We start from the raw sequence: 25,876 nt of genomic DNA, 5'->3' as shown, positions 1-25,876 counted from the left end.
CCTACAAGTCACTGGCAGCCCTGAAAATTTACTGCATCAAATTCGGTGGGGGCACTAGGGGCCACAAAATCAGCCATGGGGTCAGGGGGAAGAAGGGACCGCTAATGAGGCAGCAAAATTGGAGGGGGGCATTTTAAGCCAGCAGCCCAATTTCCACAATACTTTTGCAGACTGGTGTAGCGTGACTTTCTCTTTTCCAGAACCAACATGCTCTTGGTGGCATTCAAGAACACCGTGGTTTGACTGCTTGAAGTTCCTTATTCGCACACATTCACGCCATGCAGTCGTTAAAGGGGCTCTTTACAGTTTGCGAACCACATCAAGACCTTTCTCCCTCAAGGCCAGCCTTCGCCAACCAGCTGCCCTCCAGATGCGTCGGACTACAGCCCCCATCAGCCCCGGCTACCATGGCTGACCCAGTTTCTGCAGTCCTCCGGAGCCACGTTGCTCAGTCACCGTGGGTAAACTTAGAAGGCCGCTCCTCCTCCCAAACGTGCCCCAAACGTGACATTGTAAGAGAAATGAAAGCAACTCAAGTTGCTCCGTAAACAAGCCGAGATTTCCTGTTGCCCTTTTGCCTGGACGCAGGGGCGGGCAAGAGTGAAGAAGCCGCCGGCCCTCCTCCGCAGCAGCAGAAACGGGCATCGCTTCCCGCCCTTGTTGCGCTCCAGAAACGGGAGCCTGACGCAGCGCTCAGGTAGGCGATCGCGTTGTCGTTCTGGCCGCGTGCGAGGGGGTGCGGGGCGAGCGCGCCTGCACGGCTCTCCTTCGCCCTCAGAGGGCTTCCGGGAGCCCCGTCCGTGTCCCGCTTCTGCTGGCATGCGGAGAGAGGAGTGGCAACATCGAAGCCGCTTCTCTCTCGAGAATCGCACATTTCAGGTGTGCGGGGGGGGGGGGGACGGGACTAGATGCGAAAGCGTGCGGTGAAATCCCAGCTCCGACGACTCTGAGGAGAACGCACTTTCTGGATTGTGAGCGGTGGGGAGAGGTTGCGGAACTGCTTGCCTTTTCCCTGCCGGCCTTGCTTCCATGCAGATCACACACACACACACACACACACACCACACACACAGCTGCTTCGCCCCTTGTAGGGTCCGGACGTGTGACTGAAGGGGTACACCTGCACTTGGGGAAAAGCAGCTGGGGTGCAAGGCAGAGGCAGTGATTCGGGACCGTACCATTCAGGACAATGCTGAAGGTGGTTACTCGCTCCCAGCTGCCAGCTCCTTACTTGGGTGAAAGTTTGAGTCAGAGGTCAGTCAGTAAACTGAAGAACAGCCTCAGGTTTGCATGCTCTTGTACCCCAGAATACGTTTTGGACTACGCCATATCGCTTATTTCCATGACAGGGCGGGGGGAGTCTCCTGCAAGATTAACAATAATGGTTGCTAGCCAAAACCATCATTTTCCCGCAGTACCCGTTAGTGGGCTCTTACCTTCTCCAGGTGAAAACCTTTTTGTTTTCCCAGGCATTTTAGTCTTTTAGTTCTGTTGTTTAAAATCTGTTATTTGTATTTTAAATAATTGCTGATAGGTTTTATTCTGGCTTTATTTTTATACTGTAGTTTGAAACTTTTAAATGTGATATTGTATTTTGTGCTGTATTTTGTCATTTAAAGTGTTGTGAACTGTGCGGAGAGCTTCGGCTATTGGGCGGTATAGATATGTAATACATAAACAAATACAATGGCAATGGCAAATAAGGAATTCAGGGTATGAACTCCACAATCAGGATTGGGCAACCCCAGGTGATACGTTTGTGCCTCCAGGAGAGCATCCTCTGTCAGATGGAATTGAAACCTGTCTGCCCTGATACTTTCTTTGGGTGCAGGACATGGTCAAACATAGCATCCTCATGCCACTGTTATTAGCCAAATATGTAGAAAAGAATTAGGAACTAGGGCAGTGTGCCTCACAATAAACTTTGGACTACTCCAAATCACACACTTACACCATCAGGAGCGCGCTAGATGGCACTGAATGTGCATTCAGCCCACTGCTATCTTTGGGCGCACGACACTGTCTAGTGAATCTGCCATGCCAGTTATAGGCAACATTATAGGCAAAATTTGTCAAAAAGAATGAGGAACTGGGGTGATGCGCTTTACAATGAGCTTAGGGCCACCCCAAATCACACAGCCACACATGTACAGGAGAGTGTCATGTGGGAGAGTGCATGTGTGTTTGGCCCATGTGTATTTCTCACTAGTTGAGCACTAAAAGGTGTGTGTGGGGGGCAGGGTCCTCTCCTCTCCATTATTTTAAAAATGTAAACAGCTTTTGAACAAACCTGAAGTTGAGTTATCATTCCTGCAGTGATCTTGCACATAAAAACACTTGAGTAAATAAAACAGATGGCTGTAATTGAGGGGGGAATGAACGTATCAATAAAAGCTATTTATTTACAAAAAGTAATCTTTCCTGCTCAGTTGCAGCTGTTTTAGTGCTTCTATGTACTTTGTCTGCAAGACAAGGTATGTAGCAATGTGTCCTTCCTTGTGCATCTCCTTGTTATTCTTCACAAATCAAGCAACTTTGGGTTTGTTTAGCCATCAAAGGCAATTTAGGATTTTAAAATAGTGGAATGGAAAGAACGTGTCCCTTTAGTGCTCGATAGCAAGAAATAAGTTCCTGACAAACACATATGAGGTTCCCCTCCCCACCCCACATTTTCTTGACATCAGCATTTTAAAAAGACTCTGTGCATAGGGAATGTAATAGAGGCTGAAGCCTCGGAAATGTCAGGTGGGGGAGACAAACAGCAACACACCCTCTTGTCCCGAAGGGCTTCAGTGTTAGGCTACTGTTGGCCCCCACCAGGAATTTTTGAGGCTGCTATGACTATCTCCATGCAACTGAATGGAGTGCTGTTGCACAGAAACAGGCTGAACCCTGAAAAGTCTTGGGAGGAAATGCCCATCCCACACAGAGGACTCGTGGGTCAAGAGGTTCTCCCCACAGAAAACCCATGGAGCATCCCCTCCCACCCCACCTCAGGGTACTGCCTCTTTACTAGTGTGGCTTGTTCAGGGGTTCTTTACAGCCCATGGAAGCCCCCACCAGGATGCTTTCGCAACCTGCTATTGGGGATTTGGGATTGCAAAATTGGAGTGGGCCAACTTGAACCAGCAGCCCTGGCTTTCACTATAGATTTCCCAATTATTGTAACTTGTGACCTGTCTTTCAGTTTCGTATTTCCAGAACCAGCACGCTCTTGTTGGTATTCAAGAATGGTGTGGTTTTGCAGTTGCTAGTTCCCACTTGCCAGTTCTTTATCTCCACGAGAGTTTCAAGCGGAGCTCAGTCAGTAAACTGAATAAGGAGAAAAGAAGGAAGAACAGGGTGTGTGCACCCCACAATAAGCTTTGGGCCACCTCAAATCATGCACCCACATGTACAGGAGTGTGTTCTCTGTGCAATGGCATTGAAGTGCATCTGATCCAATGCTTTTTGGGGGACACAAGGCTCTGTCAGGTGGATGCACCAACACCAATTATTGCAAAAATAAGTAGAAAGGCATATGTAATGGAGCCTGTACATTGCACAGTAAACTTTGGGCCATTGAACAGGACACAATTCAGTGCCATCTGGTAGAGGACACTCTCCTGTTCATGTGCGTGTAGGATTTGGGATAGGGATATACGAAAGACCCACCTTCTGTTCGGGGGGGGGCTGCAGGGTGGGGAGGCGATCCATTCCTCCCCCTTGGAATCTGTCCAGGCCGGTTCCGCTCCTCCTCAATCCTGCGGAGCTGACCACCAGCTCCACGTCCCTGACTAATGTCAATTCGATCCTGCGTGAACAGGGATTTCCGCTACGCTATTTGCCTCCCTGTTCACACGATAGGCTACGCAAATATTTGCGTAGCCTATCACGTCAAAAAAACAGGGACGCAAATGGCATAGTGGACGCATAAATGGCTGCATTTAGGCTAATCTACCAGCTTTATGGCCGCAAATGGCACCCACTACGCCGTTTGCGTCCGGAGACTGACTTACAGCAATACGGCACGGCAATGGCTGCCAGCCATATCGACATTCGTCAGGGATGCGGAGCTGGTGGCCAGCTCTGCAGGATGGAGGCCGCGACAGAGCCGGCCTGGATGGATTCCACGGGGAGGCGGAGGTGAGTGCTCTGCTCCGCCATGGGCCCCAATGGGGCTGGATTCTTGGAATCTGGCCTCATTGGGGTCCGTGGCGGAATTCTCCCCCATCCCAAATTTGGGATGCCTCAAAGCTTATTGTGGAGCGCACAGCTGCAGCTCCTTATTGTTTTCTGCATGTCTATAATAATAAAAGAGGATGTGTGTCTATCTGTCTGTCAGCACCATTATGCCAGCACTGAAACCTAGACACCTGAAACATGGGATATATACTAAGGGGATCTTAGGGGTGTGCATCTCAGGGTAATTTGGCTTTAAAAAGCACATTAATTCTACTAGAGTTAAATGTGTCTGTGTGTTTGAAATCTGCAGTAGCACCTTCAGTCACTAGGTGGCAGACTTGCCTAACCAGCGCATAGCTTTGCAGTCAATACAGTTTGAAGCCAGAGGAGAGAAGACTGAGAAACAGCGTCATGGCTCACATTCCCCCTGCTGTGGGGCAGCCCCCGTCAGAGGAATAGATTGGACAGACTTCTCCCTCAAGAACTGTGCCTAGGGGTGGCAGCGGATGTGGCTTCATTTAGACAGGGTGGGCATAATATGTCTAACTCTGACAGCAACTTAAATTTGCTTAACATCTTCCCTGATTCAAACTATGGGCTATTCCAACCTATGCAAAGCTGGGTCCGCTCGCTAGTTTTGAATATGATTGGCATGGGCAAATGCGATTGACAGCACCTTTTGCTCAAAGAAGCCATTGGGCTGGATCTGTATTCGGTGCTATCTGGTACAAGGATACTCTTCTGAGCATATGGGTGTATGATCTGGGGTGGTCTAAAGCTTATTGTGGGGCGCATTGCCCTAGTGCCCTATTCTTTTCTATATATTTTGCCAGTTATTGGGGTAGGCAACATTGCCTTGCATCCAAAGATAGCACTGGGCTGGATACAATCCAGTGTCATTGTGGAAAACATAGCATGGGGGAAAGGGTTAAATCCCTGTTAAGGGAGAGGCACAGCCTCCTCCCTATGTGATTTGGAAGAATGATTTTTGTCAGGACCATAAGAGGGGAGGAAATAGTTAATCCCCCCTCCCTGCTGCACTCCTGATCATCATCACATACCCCACCCAACAACTGCTATTTGCTTTGTTTTTTTAAGCACATATTCAATGCAAAGGCATGTTTAACATTGCGTGTAATTTGGCTCCCAGATGCACAGAAGCAGAAAAGTTGTTATGGAGATTCAGTGGGAGGAGGAATGAACAATTTCCTTATGCAACTGATAATGCTATGCAACAACTTCTTCATACAGCCCAAACGGTAACTGTATGTTTTGCCCTGCATAGCCTTGGCCTCAGTTCTTTATTCTTTTCTATATATTTTGGCAACGATTGATGTGGGTGCACCCCCTTGATAGTGCTTTGCACCCAAAGAAAGCATTGGACCATCACTGGTACTTGCATCAGTGACACTCTCCTGTATGTTTGGGTGTATAATTTGGGGTGGCCCTAAGCATACTGTGGGGTGCGCACACCCGCTTCCTAATTCGTTTCTACATATTTTGGCTAACAGTGGCACAGGAATACTAAGCTTGACTATGTCCTGTGCCCAAAGAAAGCCTTGGGCGGGACATCTTTCAACATCTTGTAGAGGATGCTCTCCCAGAGGTGCGGGTGTATCATTGGGGGTTGCCCAAAACCTATTGTGGGGTTCATAGTCTCACTTCCTTATTTGTAATTGTCATCTGGCATCACCACATGCTGATGAGCTAAGGCAAAAAAGATGTTTTTGTTTGGAGAGCATGATTGATTATCTTGCAGGAGACTCTCTCCCTCTCATGGAAATATATGACATGGGTTAGTGCATATAAACTTTGCTCCTTGTTCAGTTTAGTGATTGAGCTCTTTGAACTTTCACCCAAATAAAGAATTGGAAATTAACTTCAGCAGTAGGACCAAGCTTGGTAAGCCTTAACTTGTGTTTGACCGAGCAGCACTCTGGCTTTCATCTTTGATGTCAAGTTAGATTTAAATAGAAATCCTTCCTCCTTATTGAAAGTCTGCTTGTTTTATTAATTATCTCTCAAAGTTAGTCTAAGGGCCAAACCAGAGGTAATACTGGTAGCTGTATTTTCTTTAAGCAATAGCTGGCGTGGAGACCCTGGAGCCTGGCTGGGACCATGGCATGAGAGGGGCTTTAACCTTTTGCATCCACTGAGGTCCTGACTGGAATCAGACCTACACACACACACACACACACACACACACTTGTGATTTTCTCCCGTTGTAAATGGCAAGTGCCATCAGGGGCTGATTCTGTTCAGGACTACAACAGGGGCAAAAGGTTAAAGTAGGGGTACAGAAGCTCAAGCCCAGGGGGCCACATCTGGCCCTCTGAGTTCCCCCATATGGCCCCACCCCCTTTCTCCCAATCACTGATTGTTTCATGGTTTCCTGGCTTTTGCACAGTTTCCCCATATTCTGAAAGCTTGAAATGTCTCTCCTAAGGCTTAGCTACTGGGAGTAAGAGCTTTAAGCTAAATACGCTGGTATTTTTGGCCACATCCCTTTTGCTTTTGGCCCCGCACACCACTGGAATGCAGCCCACGAAAGCTTCTCCAAAATTAAATTTGGCCCTTTGGCTGAAAGAGCTTTGGCACGCCTGTGTCAAACTCTCCCCCCACCCCCACCATGCTATGTTTCTGATCTGGCTCTGAGCCTGTCCAGGGTAGTTATGGGTTAAAGAGAAAAACAGCTACACAGGACCAAACGATGTGAGAAAGTCATATACAGTTTGGTCCTATGGGATAAATATATTGTCACTGAAGTCAGTGGAGGCTGCAGCCAGAAAAAAAGCACTCTCTTATTGTTTTTTGACCATTTCCCAGAAACAGTCAGCAACAAGGCAGGAATCCCTCCCCACCCTCTTCCAGCCTTTTATTTTAAAGGCCAGTACACTAGGGAATGGAATTTGCCCCTAGAATTCTCCTCCACCTCACCTCAGGCTCCACCCCCGGGCCTGCTCTCAGCCCTGACCTCAAAATGTTTGGCTTTGAGAGTTTGCCTCCCTACCAAAGGCAAACACTGAAATATTTGATCCATTGAGACCACCCAGTGCAGAAATGTTAGTCCACATTTCAATGCCAAATGCTAGGTTTCAGTAGTTTCCTTCTGATCTCTGTGGAAGTCCAAATCTCAATAAGTTACTTCAGCTATCATCAACTATCATCACTTAATTTACTTCCTGGTATTGTACTCTTCTCCCATCCTTCTTCCAAGGAGCTCAGGGTGCGTGGTGCATAATGAGGGCAGAGAGGCCCAGTGTTTGTTATCAGGTGCATGATGAGGGGAGAGAGGCCCAGTGTTTGTTATCAGGGCTTGGCTGTTTCCACTCACCTTCCTTTAGAAGGAAGCTGCTGCTACTTTTGGTGTGGGTGTGGGTGTGAGGGAGAGAGAGAGAGAGAAGGTGTTTGTGCTGTCTCCAGGACTAGGGATCTAGGGTTGGCCGTTGCGGGGAAATCCTGTTCGCTTTTGGCTCAACGGATCCCCGCAGCGCCCCCAACACAGTGCACATTTGCGAGCCAAGCAGCAGGTCAGTTCCCAAAACTTGGGAACTTTGCTGCCTTTTTTTTAATCCGCAAGTCACAATTTACACTAAATTGCAGGTATAAGCATTTTTGGGAATTGCAATTTGCGCTAAATTGCAGCAGTAAATAATGTGATTTGCTCCACTAAATTAGTCCATTAAATGGACTAATTAGACCAGTTAAACCTGCAATTTTGTACAAATCACACTATTTACAGACACAATTTTGTGCAAATCACGATTTCTGTAAATATTTCTACCTGCAATTTTGTGCAAATCACTATTTGCACACATTAAAAAAAGTGGGAAACTGTGAACTGGCCCAACTCGTCATGTGATGAGTCGATCCAGCTTGGGGATAAGCAAGCCAGAGTCTGGGGCAAGTGAAAACTTGCGAAGCTTTACCCCCCAAAATGGATTCCTCTGACATCTCTATCCAGGAGATCTTGAGGACATCTTCCCAGGAAGACTTGCTGCTGCTACCCTCCTGAGCAGGTAGTCTGCTTTGAATAGTTTGTGACTTGAATTGGGCGGAAGGGGAGTGCAGTGTGTGTGTATGTGAAAGAGTCTTCACATGAATAGGGATGTGCGAAAGTCACTTACCTTTTCGAAGGGGTGATACGCAGAGGGGGGGAGGCGCTCCACACCTCCCCCTGAAATCCTAACCCGGCTACCTCTGCTCTGTGGCAACTCCGCAGAGCTGCCAGCCGGGTGCATTTGGAGGTGTGCAGAGCCTGCGGACGCAAATGGCAGCGGCTACGGCGGCCGCCATTTGCATTCGTGGTTTTTTTTGCCGTGATAGGCTATGTAAATATATACGTAGCCTATCACGGCAAAAAAACCCCCAGGGGTACAAATGGTGTAGCGGCTGCCATTTGTGCTCCTGTCTTTCGCCGTGATAGGCTATGTAAATATTTACGTAGCCTATCATGGCAAAAAAACAGGAACCCAAATGGCGGCCGCCGTAGCCCTGCCATTTGCGTTCCGTTTTTTTTGCCGTGATAGGCTATGTAAATATTTACATAGCCTATCATGGTGAAAGACAGCGGTGCAAATGGCGTCCCTGTCTTAGCCATGATAGGCCTTGTAAGTATTTACATAGCCTATCACGGCAGTGGCAGAATCCTCTGACATCCCTACACATGAGGTTCTTGAAATGAGGTATAATGCCTTAAAAAACAACAACAACAACTCTGTATCATACCCTCTACCAGCAGCCTTGCCTGACAGGCAAAAATAGTGGAAATGGGAACTGGTGGGTTTCTAATGCTGCAAACAAGAGTTTCCAATGTTGTAAGCAGGTGCCTGTCTTCACGGGTAATTTGCTGCAGATTGGGTCTATTTGGTGGTCCTTTGCGGCACATAATAGTGTGGCCGGTCTGCAGCCACCTCAGAGTTTACCTGTGGGGAAGCTGCATTTTTGCAGAGTACTTTACCTCAAGCACCTTGGCCAGGGAGTCTGTTGTGCAGCAGGGTGGACTGTACATGAGAAGAATCCTCAGACTGCCCTTTGGGCCCAGCCTCCAGTACATGCAGTCAGCAGCCCTAGTCTCCTGGAGAGGGAGTCTGGTGAGGACCAAGGACTTCCAGTAGATAACAGCCACTCCCTCTCCCTGACCCCCAGCCCTTGGCTGAGTGCGCATATGAAAATCCAGCTGGGTAAATGGCCACAAGAGTGGGAGCAGTGGCCTCATCTAGCCAGGTCTTTGTGATACATGTCAGGTCCACACCCTTATGCAGGATCATGTCATGGATGAGAGATGTTTTTATGGGCAATGGACCTGGCATTACACAGCAGCAGACGAAGGCCAGAGGATGGAGTCACACATCCCCCAATCATCCTTCGGCTCTGGACCGGTGTGGAACAGGGAACAGGTATTATGCATCTCTCCCCTGTTCCCCTTACCCAGCATGGCTTGCCCCTAGCACTCCACCAGCATCTTCCACCCAGCCTCAGTATGTTCTGGCCCCCAGAACTCACCCCACTGCCTCTGCCAGGTGGACACATGCCTCCCCCACTTCCGCCTATCAGGTGGGCACCCCACCCCTAAAATCACAAACGCAACCCCAAAGCCCACCACCCACCAACAATTTTTGAAAGCTACAACCCAGGCCCTCTGCTCCCTTGTGGCTTCCCTGAGTGGTTCACCCAAGTTATAAGCTTTTCAGGGTCAACCGAAAGCTGTGTGTTCTTTCAAGCAGGGAGGGGTGGAGCAAGGTCCCTGGAGCTCCTCCTTCTCTGGCCAATGTATAGGACCAGGTTGGCCTCCCCCCTGTGATGATGTTCTTCCCAGGAGGCAGGAGGTGCAGCCTTCCAGTGGCCCTCGGTTCTCCAGCTGATGGATGAGGCCAGAGTCTGCAGTTCCAGGGAACTCTGGGACTGTGCAAGTATCATAGAATCATAGAATAGTAGGGTTGGAAGGGCCCTACAAGGCCATCGAGTAAGTAAGTGTATTGTACAATAAAAACAACCACATGACTTCACAAAAAGTACACAGAGACCGATGTTATCTACTATAGCCACTACTAAAATTGTTGGAAGGGAGCTCTCAAGGGCAAGTCAAAGGTGAGAGTCTTCAAAAATGAAAGCACTTTCATTTCCCTATTAAAGTTATAGGATAAATCTAAAGTTCCTGAGTATTAGTTGCAGCTACTAGCAGGAGATGTGCAGGCTGCCTTCCTGGGAACTTCAAAGAGCAGATTCCCAGAAGCTTGTACACAGGTGTTTGTTTAAAAATACACATATTTCTTAGTGATGCTGTTTCCTGTATAAAGTGCGGAGCAGGCCTATCAGTATGTCACTGTAACCCTGATTTCTATCAAGGCTATAAAACTATGCTTCAGTGAGATGTCTACACCAGGGCTAAGCAACCTGGTACCCTCCAGATGTTTTGGAGTAAAACTCTCATATACCCTTGCCATTGACCATGTTGGCTGGTGCTGATGGGACTTGTAGTTCAAACCAGCTGGAAGGTACCTGGTTTACTACCCCTGGCCTATACTGTCCTTACCATGATGTGCTTCCAGAAAAAATCCACATCCTATGCTAACTGTAAATTATGCATACTTGCCCTTACTGTCTCTTATTTAGTACTGTTGCAAAAATTGGCAATTTATATAATTTTTAGGGTGGTATCTAGCTGATGTCCCTCTGCTGATGATGGAAGGCATCTGTCAGAAGAACAGGGAAGGGGGTGAGTTTCAGTGGTTCCCCCTCCCCCTCCGTGCCCCACTCAAAATCTTTGGGAGGGTTGAGGGACCCTTTGGCCTGGGACAGCTTGGGAGGTGGTGCAAGGAGCTACAGGTGGGCAGGAAACAGCTGAAAATCTCTCTCCTCCTTGTTCCACTGATGCCTTCCATCAGTGGAGGGACAACAACTGGATACCACTGTGAACGTTGAGGCAGCATCTGCGGTCACTATGTGGGGAGGGACGGGTTACTTAGGCTAAAATGTATGTCTGCTAAAGAAAGAGGCAGGGAGATGTCAGGAGGAGCTGCGCCATTGGGAAGCCACAGTGACTTGCAGAAAAGCAGTGTATGGATGGGCAAACCACTGGTTATAATAATCAGCAAATGTGATAGTGACAGCATCCCCCCCCCCCCCGTCTGTCTGATGCAGCTGGCTATATTCATGATCTGTCAGTTCACACTGTATTTTCCCTGTGTGGGTCTGTACAAGGCTGAGACGGTTCAGACAAGAAGTGTGTTACCTGAACTGATGCCATTTCTCAGAATTCTGCATTCACCAACAAATGTTAACTAGGGCAAGATCTACAGTGGTGTTTTTTCTTGTTATTGAAGTCAACTGATAACTGTTGGGGCGCATTATGCATTCCATATACCATTTTTCTAGAGTTATTTCTGGCTATTATTTCTGTATAAATGCTGCAACAGATGTTATTGTGTGTCCTGTCCTACGAGGTATAAATGCATAAGAGGGATATAGCGTCACCATGATGGGATCATATGGACATGACACGAGGTGTAGATCTAGCCCAAATCTTTATGTTGCAAGATCATGACTATGCCCGAACCCCCTCATTGACAGTGTTTACTCAATCATGGAAGGTACCTCTAGGAGGAGAAATGACAGTAGACTTTGATGGCTATATGTCCAACTGATAAGGAGCAAATAGAACATGGTATCCTCACCACATGGCATTGTCTGTCTGGTAGGGATGTACGAAAGTCACTTACCTTTTGCGGATTATGTTGATGGGGGGGGGAGGCATTCCGTCCCTCCCCCCAGAATCCTCGACGGGGGGGAGGCGATCCGTTCCTCCCCCCCGGAATCCTCCGTGGCCGGCTGTACTCTGCAGCAGCTCTGCGGAGCAGCCGGCCAGGCCCAGCCAGGCCAGAGCCATCCGCAGCCGAATTTCCGGCTGCGGAGGGCTTCGGGGGGGAGGAACCGCGTACGCAAATGGCGGCGGCTACAGCAGCTGCCATTTGCATTCCTTATTTTTGCTGTCTGAATCTACGTAAATATTTACATAGACTATGACGGCGAAATAAAGGGGAATGCAAAAAACCCAGCCATGATAGGCTACGTAAATCTTTACGTAGCCTATCACGTCTTTTTTTTTTTTTAAACAAGACTGGAAATGGCAGTGATGGCAGCCGGTCGGAAGACCAGCCGCCGCCACCGTAGGAGCCGCCGCCACCTGGAAGATCCGCCCCAGGTAAGTCTCGTCTTGGGGGGATCTGCGGGGGGGCAGGCCGTTCCGCCACGGGGTTTGGCGGGCGGAATGCACTTGTATTCGGCCTCACCGAGATCCGTGGTGGAATTCTCTGACATCCCTACTGTAGGGATGGCGGAGAATTTCTCCCCGAATCTTCGGGGGGCCGAGCACCAATGCATTCGGCCCCCCGAAATCAGTGGTGAAATTCTCCGCCACCCCCCTGCTCCCCCCCGGGATGGGACTTACCTTTGGCGAATGTCCCTCCCGGCGGCGGGTCCCGGCAACAGTTCATTGGCCTTTCGGCGGGGGCGGCAGCCGGTCTTCTGACCGGCTGCCGCCGCCGCCATTACAAAGTTTAAAAAAAACACAAAAAACCCCGTGATAGGGTATGTAACGATTAACGTAGCCTATCACGGCTAGATTTCCAAAGTCAGCCGTGATAGCCTACGTAAATCGTTACGTAGCCTATCACGGCTGACTTTGGAAAAAAAAAAAAAGCGCGTACGCAAATGGCGGCGGCCTATGGGCGCCGCCATTTGCGTTCCTTATTTGGTCCCGGTAGTCTACGTAAAGATTTGCGTACGCGCTTTTTTTTTTTTCAAAGTCAACCGTGATAGGCTACGTAATGATTAACGTAGCCTATCACGGCTGACTTTGGAAATCTAGCCGTGATAGGCTACGTTAATCGTTACGTAGCCCATCACGGGGTGTTTGTTTTTTATTTTTTTTTACACTTTGTTTCGTGGCCGGGGAGACGGGGCGCTTCTCCCCGGCCTGAATTTCGGCCAGGCGAGGTGGGACGGCTCCCCCCCCTCTCCTGAACTTCAGGGGGAGAAGCGAAGTGCCTCCCCCCCACCGCGAAGCACCCCTGGGAAAAGGTAAGTGACTTTCGTACATCCCTACCCTACTGTAGTGTGTAAGATGGGGCAGAGCTCCCTCTTTTGGCAGAAAAGGAAATAACATGATAGCTTACAGTTTATGTGTATAGGTTTCCTAGTCACCTGCAGAGTGGCCCCACTGCTGTTTTCAGAGACTGCTCCAGAGTTAGTGCTATGGGATTCAGTACTAATGAGTTGTTGCTGCTGCTGTTGTTTATAGCATGATCTCATGTGTACAAATTGCTTTAATGTAATCAACTTACTTATCTTCTCAACAACCATATGAAGTGGATCACCAATTATTTTCATAGTGCGATGCAGAAACAAACCTAGCAAGTTTTTCCTTGATCTGAAGTTAGAGCCCCACATTTATTTTATTTATTTATTTATTTAATTTATTAATCGCCCATCTGACTGGTCACCCAGCCACTCTGGGCGATGTACAACCCACCATAAAACAATTTAAAACAATAAAATTTTACCATAATTTTTTTTTAAAAAAAATACCCTAACCCACCCCAAATGCCTGCCTGAACAACCATGTTTTTAATGCACGATGGAAGCTCATTAAAGAGGGGGCATGACGGAGTTCCCTAGGGAGGGAGTTCCACAGAGTGGGGGCCACCACAGAGAAGGCCCTCTCCCTCGTCCCCACCAGTCTAGCTGTCCTGGCTGATGGGACAGAGAGAAGGCCATCCAAGGCTGATCTTGTTAAGCGGCCTGTCTGGTGTTGCTGGAGGCGCTCCTTAAGATAGGCTGGGCCGGAACCATATAGGGTTTTAAAGGTCAAAACCAACACCTTGAATTTGGCCTGGAAAACAACTGGTAACCAGTGCAACTCCTTCAGCACTGGAGTGATGTGATCTCGCCGGCGGCTGCCTTTAATCAGGCGAGCCGCCGCGTTCTGTACCAGCTGCAGCTTCCGAACCATCTTCAAGGGTAACCCCACGTAGAGCGCATTACAGTAGTCTAAACGAGAGGAGACCAGGGCATGTACTACCGATGGGAGCAGATGGTCGGGAAGGAAGGGGCGCAGCCGCCGTATCAGATGGAGTTGATACAGCGCTGTCCGGCTCACAGCTGACACCTGAGCCTCCATGGACAGCTGGGAGTCCAAAATGACCCCCAGGCTGCGGACCTGGTCTTTCAAGGGTAGCCGTACCCCATTCAACACCAGGTCAACATCCCCCAGCCTCCTCTTGTCTCCCACCAAAAGTACCTCGGTCTTGTCAGGGTTGAGCACATTTCCTAGTTTTGTTGCAGTGGACACCTACTACAGAGTAATTTGCAAATATGTGTATTACATAGCTGCTGAATTTACACATGAATTCATATATATCTCAACTTAAAACAATGGTTTTTCATCTTGGGGTGTTCTGCTCTATATTCTGGTGGTGCTTTTGTCAAAACAGACAGTATGGTTATCACCATTGCACTAAGCCAAAAACATGGCTGAATCTACACATGCAGGAGAACTGGGTGACAGAATGGGCTGCACTACTTTAGACGGCAGGTGTGGTCACACTTTTGGAATAGTCCCTATGTGAAGAGGCCTTCTGTGTAGCAGCACCCCAGGTGTGGATGTCCCTCCCAGGTAGCTCAGGCTAGCCTCCTTTTCAATGCCCTTTAGATCACTGGTGAAGACAATATTGTTCTACTGCGCTGTTAACCGTTAATGCCACTCTCTGTTTTATTATAAATCCCCAGTTTAAAAAATGTTTTAGGTCTTCTTTTTTTTGTATTTTATTATTTGGATTGTTTTTATTGTATATCACCCTGAGTGCTTGTTGAGTGGAGGGATGTTCCAAAACTATTCTAAATAAATAAACAATAAATGATTATTACTACAACAACCATCCCATCATAAGTTGAAAACTAGAATGGCAGAAAAAGCTTTTGCCTTATAGGGAGGGTTGCTTTTTAACATGGAGGGGGAAAATATCAAAACTGGCCCCTACCTGCAGTCTGAAGGTAGACCCTACCTATTCTGCCCCCTCAGGATTTTACCACCTTATTTTGCAATATGCTTTGGCAAGGCCTGTGCTGGGCTGCAGGAGCAGGGTGTGTGTCAGGAGCGCCCTAGCGGCCTCTTTCAGTATACTCCAATAGCCAACTCAAGACACAGACGAAAGGATTCTTTTCAAGGCTTTACTCCTTTTACAACTTAATGACTCTTTCAGACGCTAATCACCAGCGACTAAGCAATGAACAGCAGAGTTGCCTATGCTCCGAGTAGGCAGTTGGTCCCTGTTTGAAGGAGAATCACTTGAAGACCCTGAACTTATGGGCTATGGAGAGATCCTCCCTCTTTCCCTTGGGTCCACGGGAGGTGGCCGTTGCTTGCTCACCAAACGGGCGCTACGCCTCCTTTCCACACCCTTCATCGCTCGTTGCTCCCTGCATCTGCATTGAGCATCTAGCAAGCCCCCCTCCCGCACTCTCTCACTGCCCGGGTCGCTATCTATCTCAGGAATGCCGGCAGGAGGAATCTTTGCCAGCTGCTGTGCCTGTGAGGGATGAGCTGGACCCTCTCCCACGGATTGCTGATCCTCCTCAGAATCAGAACTGCTCTGGGGTTCTGTCGGCTCAGTTTCCACCCTGACAGTGTGTTTCTGGGTAATATGAGGACTTCTTTATGGAATATTGGTCTGCTATTGAGGTTTATAGATGAAAATTCTGTGCTTCCATGTGGGTACTCTTCAAATTTAGCAATAGTCATAAAATACTTGGGAAAATCTCCTTCTATGACACACATCAACCTTATTCAGGCATTCAGCACATGTGGAAGCTCTAGACATGAGGATGGGGAATGAGGATGAGAATCCTAGCTCCATCATCATTTTCATTGCCCTCAACACAGGGAAGATGACTGTGCAGGGGAGAGCCTCCTCCATCCATGGAGTTTCTCCCCATGATTTAGAACACAATCACCCTCCCTGTGTAGAGGACAATAAAAATCGTAATGGGCTATGTGTGTGGAACTAGTGTGCTCATCCCCACTCCTCCTCCTCCTCCTCATGTGTAGGGATACACACATGCCAAATGCCTCACTAGGGGCTTCTTCACACAGAACTTTTATCCTGCTATTGAGATTGGTTACTCACATATCTTTGTGGATCCTTTAGGTTATGTTGTTAACCTCCAGGACGTCTCCTGCGCTAAATGACCTTTATTCCCTTTCTAAAAACATCAGAGATAATGAGCTATGAAATCACCACACCTGTGTTCTGCTTCAGTTCTCTTGCGAAAAAGCAAAAGCTGCAATAAGAGGAGCTAGAGCCACAGTGCCATCTAGTGCTGCATAATGAAACGTATGGAAGACTCAGATAAGGGGGAGGAGGGGGAAAGGGGTGAGGGGAAGGAAGCGCATGTAAAGGGAGTCCATTGTGATCCTACATTTAAAATGGAAGCAGAAAGCCTCCGGATTTCCTGGATATAACTGAGAGAGAACTTGACTTAACATCTCCTAAGGACTTTTTCCCATTGACATTGGGGATGGCCCTGTTACTTCTACTCTACAGTCTTTAAATGCAGGATTTTAGGCTGCTGTAGAGATGCTCTAGAGCTATCCAGTCACATCCATGTGTCCTAACATCCTGTCCCCTGTATTATGAAGGGGTTTCACCCTTCTCCATTATGCTATTTATATGGCACCTTTTTAAAGGAAGGACTACCTGCAGAGGTATAATGTGAATTATTCTTTTGGGAGCAGTCTTTTTCAAAATCAGTTTCATCTGGATAAAAACAGAAATGGAATTTCTTATGTTCTCATTTCTCCACAGGTGGCTTTCTCAGAGGTTGGATTTGGTTTGCAAAACCTGTGCCTGCAAAAGTCCTGATCTGGAGTAGTTGGTGGTACTGTGGCAATATTTCAACATTATCTGGATGGCATCCCTGCAGTTCTTACCTCTGTGCTTCCTGCTACTGTTGGCCACTTTTTCAGGTGGTATTCAAAATGGTAAACTTCCCTGTTTTCACTGATGACTGTGTGGCTCATTGGCTGGCACTTTGTGTACTCTTTATTTTGCCTTTCATTGACAGCTATAGGAAAAACCCAGCTTTTGACACTAAAAGTACAAGTTTCAAGTAAATAACAAGTTTTGGATTGCAAACCGTGTGTGTGTGGGGGGGGGGGGCTAGGTCAGGTTGAAGCTCATGGAATTTTGGTAATATGTACATTTGGCCAGGAGGAGAAAGGGAGTGAAGTTTATGCTGAGTAGAGAATGTTTGGATCCTGATGTCTGGAAACCAACCTTAATCACTCTGGTTTCTAAGCCAGTTGCCCTTGTTCTCAGGTATTATGAGCTACAAGCATGTTCTTTTTCACAAAAGGAGAAAGACATCCTGAAATTTTCTTCAGTTCGGCAATACTGTGTAAATCTTGATACAATGACATCCATGACAATTCTTGGTATTGTTATCATTTAGGGATGCTTATGAAATTCTTCCTTGCCGAATTTCTCTCCAGAACTTTTTTTTTTTTTTACTGAAGCAGCACTGATAACATCAGAATCCACAGTTCATTCAGATTTGTATTTCCCGAATGTAAGCTGTAAGTCATGATGAATAAGCTCAGCCAGGATGGAAGGAAGTGCCCTCCTTCGTTGGCTTCCAGATGTTTTTGACTACAACTCCCACAATCCTTGACCATTTGCTGGCTTGGACAGATGGGAGTTGTAGCCCAACACATCTGGAGGGTACCAGACTGGGGAAGGTTGCATTAAATTAAGTCCTAGGGAAATTTTTAAAAGGGATATTTTACTTCTTCTCTGGAAGTAGACTTTTATTTATTAAATTTTAAAATATTTTTATTGTTATGAAGTGCTGTCGCAGAATGGCAAAATAAAAAATGGATTGGAAGGAAAATGGTTTCTTCCAGGGAAGCAATGCTTTATTTACGTGTGTCCGTGAAAATATGCAAGGGTGCGAGGCAGAAAGCTGTGACTACTGTTGGCTCTCTGTCAAGTATATGCTCAGTGGCTAAGATGAGATGCTCATTGTGTAATGTATGTGAAGCAATCTTTATATGATTTTTTATAATGAGTACAGCCTATTAGCCAACCTATTATTCTTAATGATGGGCAAAGTTATATCTTCCTGATTAATTTTCTTAACAGTTAGTTTTAAATTAATGTGAATCTTGAATCCAGTGTGTCCATCCATACAAGATTGTCCTGGATATAACTGAGAAAGAACTTGACTTGACATCTCCTAAATACTTTTTCCTATTGACATTGTTGGGGATGGCCCTGTTACTACTACTTTACAGTCTTTAAACTCCTGCATGAATTTGTACAGAGGTAAAATGTTCAGTCCAAGCCTGTTCAGCAATTAAAATGGAATCCTATACATGTCTATTCAGAAACCAGTACCACTGATTTCAATGGGACTTACTTCCAGGTAGGTGTATACAGGATTGCAGCCTTATTTTGTTAGCAAGGAGTAGTTCTCAATAGCAGCCAGAAACCTATTTTTCAATTATATCAAGGAGATAGGTATCACTGACTAGTCTCCACAAAACAGGCCCTTCTCTGGAAAGTATATATCATGCAGATCCTTTTGTAAATGTTTGGTGCTCACCAATGTCCAGTCAAACAAAGCCCTAATTAAATCAAAGTGATTTACTAAACAGAGAGGAAGCTGAAAATAATAACATTAAGAAAGCAATTCTATAGTACCTGGGTGAGCATCCCAGGGACCATAAGTTGGCTCGGAAAACCCCTTGTCAACATAAGTCACGTTCATCAGAACTGCATCTCGTTTTTAGAATCTGCATGTATTACTTCATCTCTGTTCAAAGTCATGTGCTCCATAGCAATGAAGAAGATGGTACAAATGTTATTATGGAGCTTTGTCAGCTGTAACCACTGTCTGGATCACAGAGTGGTTCCCCCACCCCTACCAAATATGAACATATGAAGCTTCCTTATAGTGAATCAGCCTATCGGCCCATCTAGTCCAGTACTTTCTCAGCCTGGTGCCTTTCAGATGTTTTGAACAACAAGTCCCTGGATTCCTGACCATTGGCTATACTGGCTGGATGGGAGTTGAAATCCAAAACATCTGGAAGGCACCAGATGACTGGCAGCAGCCCTCCCAGATCTTAAGCTAGAGTCTTTTTTACCAGTCTCACTACTTGAGATACTAAAGACTGAACCTGGAACCTTCTGCATGACAAGCCTGTGTCCATCCCCTGAGCTATGTTCATTCCGACTGACACATGCAGCTGTACTTGGCTGTAGTAATAGTGTGCTTATTAACCTATGTTTGGGACTGGAAATAACTTCTGCACTGGCATGCTTCTTCTGCTTTCTCTCAGGTTTTGCCACCAGTTTCTTGTGTGAAGAAAATGTTACTGCCAAACTCGGAGGAAACATTAACATTACATGCAATAGCCAAAATATTGAAAGAGTGGCAGTGAAAGTCTGCTCTTCAGTGATGAACTGTTCTGATATAAGTATCATCAATACAATAAGAAAAACATTTGCTGCTGACAATGGAAGAATTTCACTGGACATGACTAATAGCTCTGTCATCCTGAATATCAAAAAAGTACGAATATCTGACCAAAGATGTTATGAGTTTTTCCTTATGTCTAGCAAAGGCTTCGAGACGTTGTATTCATTTCTAACAGTTGTTGGTAAGTTTGAACCAATGAGCAATGGACTCCAGATCTGATTGTACATGGGTCAAAGTTAATAGTGAAAGCTGCTACTACTTTAAAGGGTACCCTTTAAATCCCACTGTTATTATTGGATAACTGACAATTCAAACATTTTTTTTACAAGACCATTTGAACATTCCGCAAGCATGTAGGACCTAATTAAAGAAAAAAAAAGTTAGGATGCATAGTAACCTCAAAGTAACAAAAACTGTACTGGAATGTTAGAATCTATTCTATCTTAAGAACATAAGTAAAGTTAACAAAAGAATGGGCAGAAGTTACCTCAAGTATGGTGTCTGAAATTCAGCAGGTCTTGGCCTTGCGAGCAGCTCAGTAGGTAACTGCTTGGAAAATACCTCTCTGAACTCTTGGAGGGAGGGATACAAATATAACAAACCCAGTCATGCTTCTGATTTAGTAATGGTCTTTGGAAGAGCTCCCAGTCCTCAAAACTGTAGGAACAGTTTCTCTGTTGATCCATGATGTAGTGGCCCATTTCTAACTAGTACACCTACTTATTTTTCAGCACCATATACTGAACCTCATGTCACAATACAGAATGATGATGTTGTATGTAGAACATCTGGAGGGTATCCAGCAAGGCAGCTCTATTGGTTTGATAACCATGGAACCAACGTGACTCACAATTCAGAACTGTCTGAGAAAGTTGAGGTTGATGGCTCATTCTCCCTCATCAGTACTGTCCGGCTGGAATCTCTTGTCAATGAAATGACATATTGCTGTACTCTCAACAACATAAGCTCTGATGGTGAGTTCAATTTCCTGCAATAGCTCATCAGGCCATGTCTACACTGCAGCTTTCAACCAGTTTCATGCCTACTCAACAGTCATACCTCCTAATCAAGGAACATGGAACTGTAGTTCTCCAATAAGACAATAAATGCCAACAACCATATATTTTCACCCTCAGACTACAATGCCCAGGAAACCATGGCATCCACTAGTCTGACTCCATTTGAAAATTAGTTATAACTTGTAGTGTAGAGTGACCCTCAGTGAGAGAATTTGGAGAGCAAATTTTTTGAAGGGGAATTGATTGGAGAGGGGTCTGTGTGGGAATGTTTGTGGGGAAATTGAAAGGGAAATGATTGGGTGGGCTTGCTCTTTGGAGTTCAGACCTCAATCTTTGCCTTGTACTAAGTTTGTAGCCTTGGCAAACCACTTGTCTTCATCTTGTCGGTCCAACACTTCTGTTTCTGGCAGTGTCCAGCCAGACATCTGTAGGAGGTTTCCAAGCAGGGTGTAAAGTCAATAGCCTTTCCCTGTTTGTCCCCTGTATCTGGTATTCAGAAGTAATGTGCCTCTGAACATGGAGGCTCAGTTAGCTAGCATGGCTAATACGAGGGGTTTCTATTGGTAGATCCTGGATGAAGGAAGTAGGAGGAGTTTGGGGTAAGCGGACCTGAGAGAAGAGGCAGTGGGAGTGGCTTGGTGGTGTGGGTGTGGCTTGTAGCATTCTCATTTTGTGGAGGTACTGCCCCTGCCTTTGATTTGTAACTGAGGCTGAAGTATTCACACGTTACCACAGTCAGTATTTTCCAGGTAGAAAATTCACTCCAGAGGGTTTCTTTCTTTCTTCTATACAGGTTCTGCTTGTTTTACATCTGAAAAGGCCATGTCCTATAAGCCCTTATTGGCCAAAGAAGAGGTGAAAGACAACAGGCCTGTGACGATAGTAATTGTTGCTGTGTTGGTCATTGGTTTTTCTATGGCATTGCTGTATTGGAGAAAAAAGAAAGGTGTGTTTTTATAGCCAACTAAGGGTTGGCTGCAGGTGCATGTTTTCTTTCCTCATTTGGAAACGTTCTTATGGAGGCATACATGGAGAAAACTTCATACCAGAGCTGAAAGGTCATGTGTGTTTTTACAGGAAAGATCTCAATGCAGAATATTATTTACTTATTAAGATCATTATTCTACACAACTCTCGGACTTAACACTCCAAGTTCATCCATAATAAACTACAGAAACACATTATGTACTTCTTAATGTGGCATTTGAATGGGCCAATTTTACCAGTTTACCTTGAATCCACTGGAACCTCGCCACCAGTCCAGATATGAATATTGAGCCTGTTTCAGAATGAAACCCTTCCTGTATCTTAAAAAAGATATTGTAGAGCTGGAAAAAGTGCAGAAAAGGGCAACTAAAATGATCAAGGGGCTGGAGAATCTCCCCTATGAGGAAAGGTTACAACAGCTGGGATTGTTTAGCTCAGAAAAAAAGGAGGGTAAGGGAAGACGTAATAGAGATGTACAAAATTATGCATGGTGTGGAGAAAGTGGAGAAGGAGACAATGTTCTCCCTCTCTTATAATACTAGAACCTGACTCAGACCCTGTAGAAACCTCTTCAGAGAAAGATGCTTGGATTTCCATGGAGAATCCCTCTCTCACTAAAGAATGGGAGGAACTTGCAGTAGCCCGAAGAACCCCATCATAGGGATGCCTTGCCTGGGCTCCCCAATAACTCCTCCAATCCCTTCTCAAGCACTGCCTTGATCCCCAGTTCTCCTCTTTCAATACTCTCCCCCCTCCCCAGCCCTCAAGAATGAACAGAGCAGTGGACCTGGTGGGAAGCCCAGAGTCACCATAGAAGTGCCCATTTGGTTGCCAGAAGGCTTTATTCCCAGGGCTCTACTCAAGAAAAGGAAGAAGATCCTGCTGGAAGCAGTGGCCCAGCTGAGGACCAGGAAGGGGAGGGGCTGGCAATTAGTATATAAAGCTCTCTCTCCTTTGGACCTTTGCTAGGATAATAGCTCTCTTTGCTCCCAAACACAATAGTACTGCAGAGTGTGGGTCGGAAACATTTTTTGCTGCTATTATGAAAGTACTGCTTTACAATAATCTTGCTCACTATTTTGTAGAAGCTCAGAGTTTATGGGAGGATAGAGAAGGTAGAGTGGGCTTCATAGGGCCAAAGCCTGTCTGTGCGTCCTGCTCCACACCAATATCTCTGCTCCTGCCTCCTTATTTCATTAACACCCAGAGTTCAAAGAAATGTAAGGACACCCAATTTTACTGCCTCCATGGGATGGATTTCTGGTTTGGACTCTGGTAGGAGCTATGAGATGCATTGCTTTCCTCCCTGTCCCAGATGCAACATTTCTGTCAAGTCCTCCGAACAACCCTGCTGTTGTGGTTTTTAACAACTTAATTTTTCATTGAAAATGTTGGAACAATTCTTGTAAGAGTCATTAGCAAGTTTCAACAAAGTGTGTGTATGCGTGCATCAGGACATAGATGCCTTGTCCTCTAAAGATGGGGTGAGAGGGGGTTAAAACAGAGATAAAAATGCTAGGAAATATAATTATATCCCTGTCTAGTTTGCCTCAGAAAGCCAAACTCTATATAGTTCTGCAATAACTATAGATTTCCTCAATGTCTTAGTATCTTCTAAAGTTTCAATATATTTTGTCATTCCTTGTTTAGGTGCCATTAAGTTGCCTGGGCAAAGATATCATATTCCTTATAGGAAAATAGGAAACTGGGTTCTTAACAGAAGGTAAGTACGCATAGCCAAGTCTGGTGATTACTAGTATTGTTAATAATACAGAATTAAAGTTCTATGTTGTTCAGTCCTTTTCAAAATGGAAATAATGGGTTGGATCCATCTCCTTTTGCACCACCAGGAACATTCCCTGTGGGGAATTCTGCTCAAAGTCAAAATGCTCCCACTGATGGAAAGGGGGGAAGGATTTTTGGCCAATTCCCCCTCCCTCTGAACTCACCAGTGCCACCTCCCCCACTGTTCTGGAGGGTTGTCCAGCCCTCCAGAACAGATATCTCAGGAGGATAGCGGTCTGCTGGGGGAGGGGCGAATTGACAAAGTTTGCCTCTTCCCCTGTTCCACCAGTGAAAATGTTCCACTGGAGTAGAAGCCTTCACTGCACAAAAGGAGACCTTTCATCCACAGAAGGAAGATGCAGGATCCAAACCAATGTTTCATATAATATTTAGAATGATAATTGAACTAATTCTTTATCCAATTGCATTCAGTGGTGTTCTTGCTGACACTTTATTCCCCCCCCTCTTTTTTCACTTCCCTAGAGAACAAATTGCAGAGGACATTTAGTGTGACAAAGTCAAAGATTCCTCTTCATCCAATAACAGTAAATAAAGTACTTGGACTAAGAGAGTAACATGGAAAATTGTAATGCCAAAGGCTGTGAAGGCAAATGATTTTGTAAGAATTTTGCTCTCCAACCCTCTTTGCAGATTCATTTCTTATTAGTCAAGGAGGGCTGGCACTTTGGTGAACGAAGCAGCCTGCTTAACCAGCTCAATAAAAGGCATATTTTATTTTGGACAGAATTAAAATTCTGTTTTACTGCACCTGTCTTTTTTACAGCAACTGTGGATATACTTCTGAAGGAAGAAACTAGTGTGGTGATCTGAATTCAAATCTTTTTGGCTATAGACACCCTCCCTCAACTTGGTGCCCTCCATATGTGTTTGACAATAATTCCCATAATGCCCAGCCATCATGGATCCTGGATTATAGACCTTCTGGGCTGCCTTGAGCAAGTTAATTGTTCTTGAACACATGTCCCTGTGACATTCCTGCCCCAGGTTATACCTTTTCAACAGCTTCCGCCTGTTGAAACTGAAAAAACCCTCAGGACATCTGCCTCCACTTTGGTCAGTTGTCCTCACTGAGGGTTTCTTCACACAGAACTTTTCTCCTGTGATTGAGATTGCTCCTTCATGAAAGTTTGTGGGCTCTTTACATGACACCCCAGAGCGTCTCTCCTGCATTATTTATACTATCTTATGCTATCTATGCTACTCTTACATGTAAACAACATCTTATGGCAGGTTCATATATCACCTTAAAAAAGCTCAATTACAATGCCTTTTAAACTTCTTACATTCTGAATGAATCTAGTCACAGTCAAGCGCAGCTCACTAACCGCAACTATTGATCAAGTTAACACCAGTACCGTTTCTGTAGCGCACTCATGTTCTCTGTGTGTGTGTGTGTGTACATGTACATGTGTGTGTATATATGTATATGGGAACATGTAATAGTCTGTGTTTATAGTTGTTATTTTTCATGATACACTAATTCTATCAGGATATATGGCTTTTATTATTAGAATAAGCTGCTTAAGATTGTACCGTTTGTATCAGAAAATGCAAATGTTAGTATCTGATTCAAGTTCTTTGTATTTATTATGATCCTTTCTTAAGTTTTTGTTCTGTAGAAATTGCGGAAAATTATTGCCTTTAAAAACACGTTATCAACATTATCCATATACTACGCTCACCATTGGAGGCCCTCCTCTGAGTTGCCTGCTCTGAGGGAAGGTAGAAGAATGGCAACAAGGGAGACAGCCTTCTTGGTGGTAGCCCTTTGATTGTGGAATCTTCTCTCCACCTAGGTCCACCTAGGTCCACCTGGTGCCAACACTGTCATCTTTTTGGTGCCAGGTTCCTTCCTCTACTCCCAGGCATTAGATGGCATATGGGGTGGATTTTAATGTAAGTTGTTTCATCAGGTTTTATCTTATTGTAACTATTTTTCAGCTGTTTTATATTGTTTTAAAATTTTGTATATTAAAGATTTCATATTATCTTTCTATTACATTGTATATTTGGGCTGTAATTTTTTGAACTCCCTGCAGAGCTTTGGTTATTTGGCAGTATAGAAATGAAATAAATGAAGTGAATGCTATTAATAAACATTATCCCACTATTAATAAACAATCTCCAACTTGAACAAGACTGACTGTTTCTGTGACCCTGCAGTTTGGATTTCTTTCAGAGCAATCCTAGGTGTGGCCCATTGCATAACAGAACCATAGCAAATCTGTGATATATAACTTGAGTGTGGGGATGGGTGAAGTGGAAATAGTATCTCTTAGCTCTCTCTATCAGCAGTAGAAAGGTGGGTTGTTCTAATGTAGGTCTGTATTAAAAACATTCATATAACGGCCATCATCCTA

The 25,876-nt window shown here is 45.6% G+C and overlaps 1 protein-coding gene across 7 annotated transcripts; it reads left to right on the top strand.

Moving 5' to 3' along the window:
• Window positions 1–630: 630 nt before the first annotated feature.
• Window positions 631–25,648, top strand: LOC146354131 (CD276 antigen-like). Of its 7 annotated transcripts, XM_084838250.1 has the most exons (8): window positions 8,024–8,183; window positions 9,429–9,563; window positions 17,028–17,203; window positions 19,565–19,885; window positions 20,436–20,678; window positions 21,517–21,669; window positions 23,361–23,433; window positions 23,979–25,648. In XM_084838250.1, the coding sequence occupies exons 3-8, from the start codon at window positions 17,131–17,133 to the stop codon at window positions 24,001–24,003; spliced, it is 888 nt and encodes a 295-aa protein (XP_084694376.1). In that variant the 5' UTR covers window positions 8,024–8,183; window positions 9,429–9,563; window positions 17,028–17,130; the 3' UTR covers window positions 24,004–25,648. The 7 variants fall into 7 exon arrangements, with proteins under 7 accessions (XP_084694378.1, XP_084694373.1, XP_084694380.1 ...); XM_084838252.1 differs by lacking the exons at window positions 8,024–8,183; window positions 9,429–9,563 and adding an exon at window positions 631–697 and having other exon boundaries at window positions 17,028–17,188; XM_084838247.1 differs by lacking the exons at window positions 8,024–8,183; window positions 9,429–9,563 and adding an exon at window positions 631–697.
• Window positions 25,649–25,876: the final 228 nt, after the last annotated feature.

Source organism: Heloderma suspectum, chromosome 2, assembly GCF_057233095.1.
Source record: "Heloderma suspectum isolate Gila_16-S chromosome 2, 16-S_ref, whole genome shotgun sequence".
Taxonomy (NCBI): Eukaryota; Metazoa; Chordata; class Lepidosauria; order Squamata; family Helodermatidae; genus Heloderma; species Heloderma suspectum.
This window is presented reverse-complemented; position numbering and strand designations above follow the sequence as displayed.

Excerpts from the sequence above, each read along its gene's own strand:
- LOC146354131 (XM_084838247.1), top strand. The coding sequence starts at position 17,131 with ATGGCATCCCTGCAGTTCTTACCTCTGTGCTTCCTGCTACTGTTGGCC. Across the intron at positions 17,204-19,564 it reads TTCAGGTGGTATTCAAAATG|GTTTTGCCACCAGTTTCTTG; the intron begins GTAAACTTCCCT and ends GCTTTCTCTCAG. Across the intron at positions 19,886-20,435 it reads TTCATTTCTAACAGTTGTTG|CACCATATACTGAACCTCAT; the intron begins GTAAGTTTGAAC and ends CTTATTTTTCAG.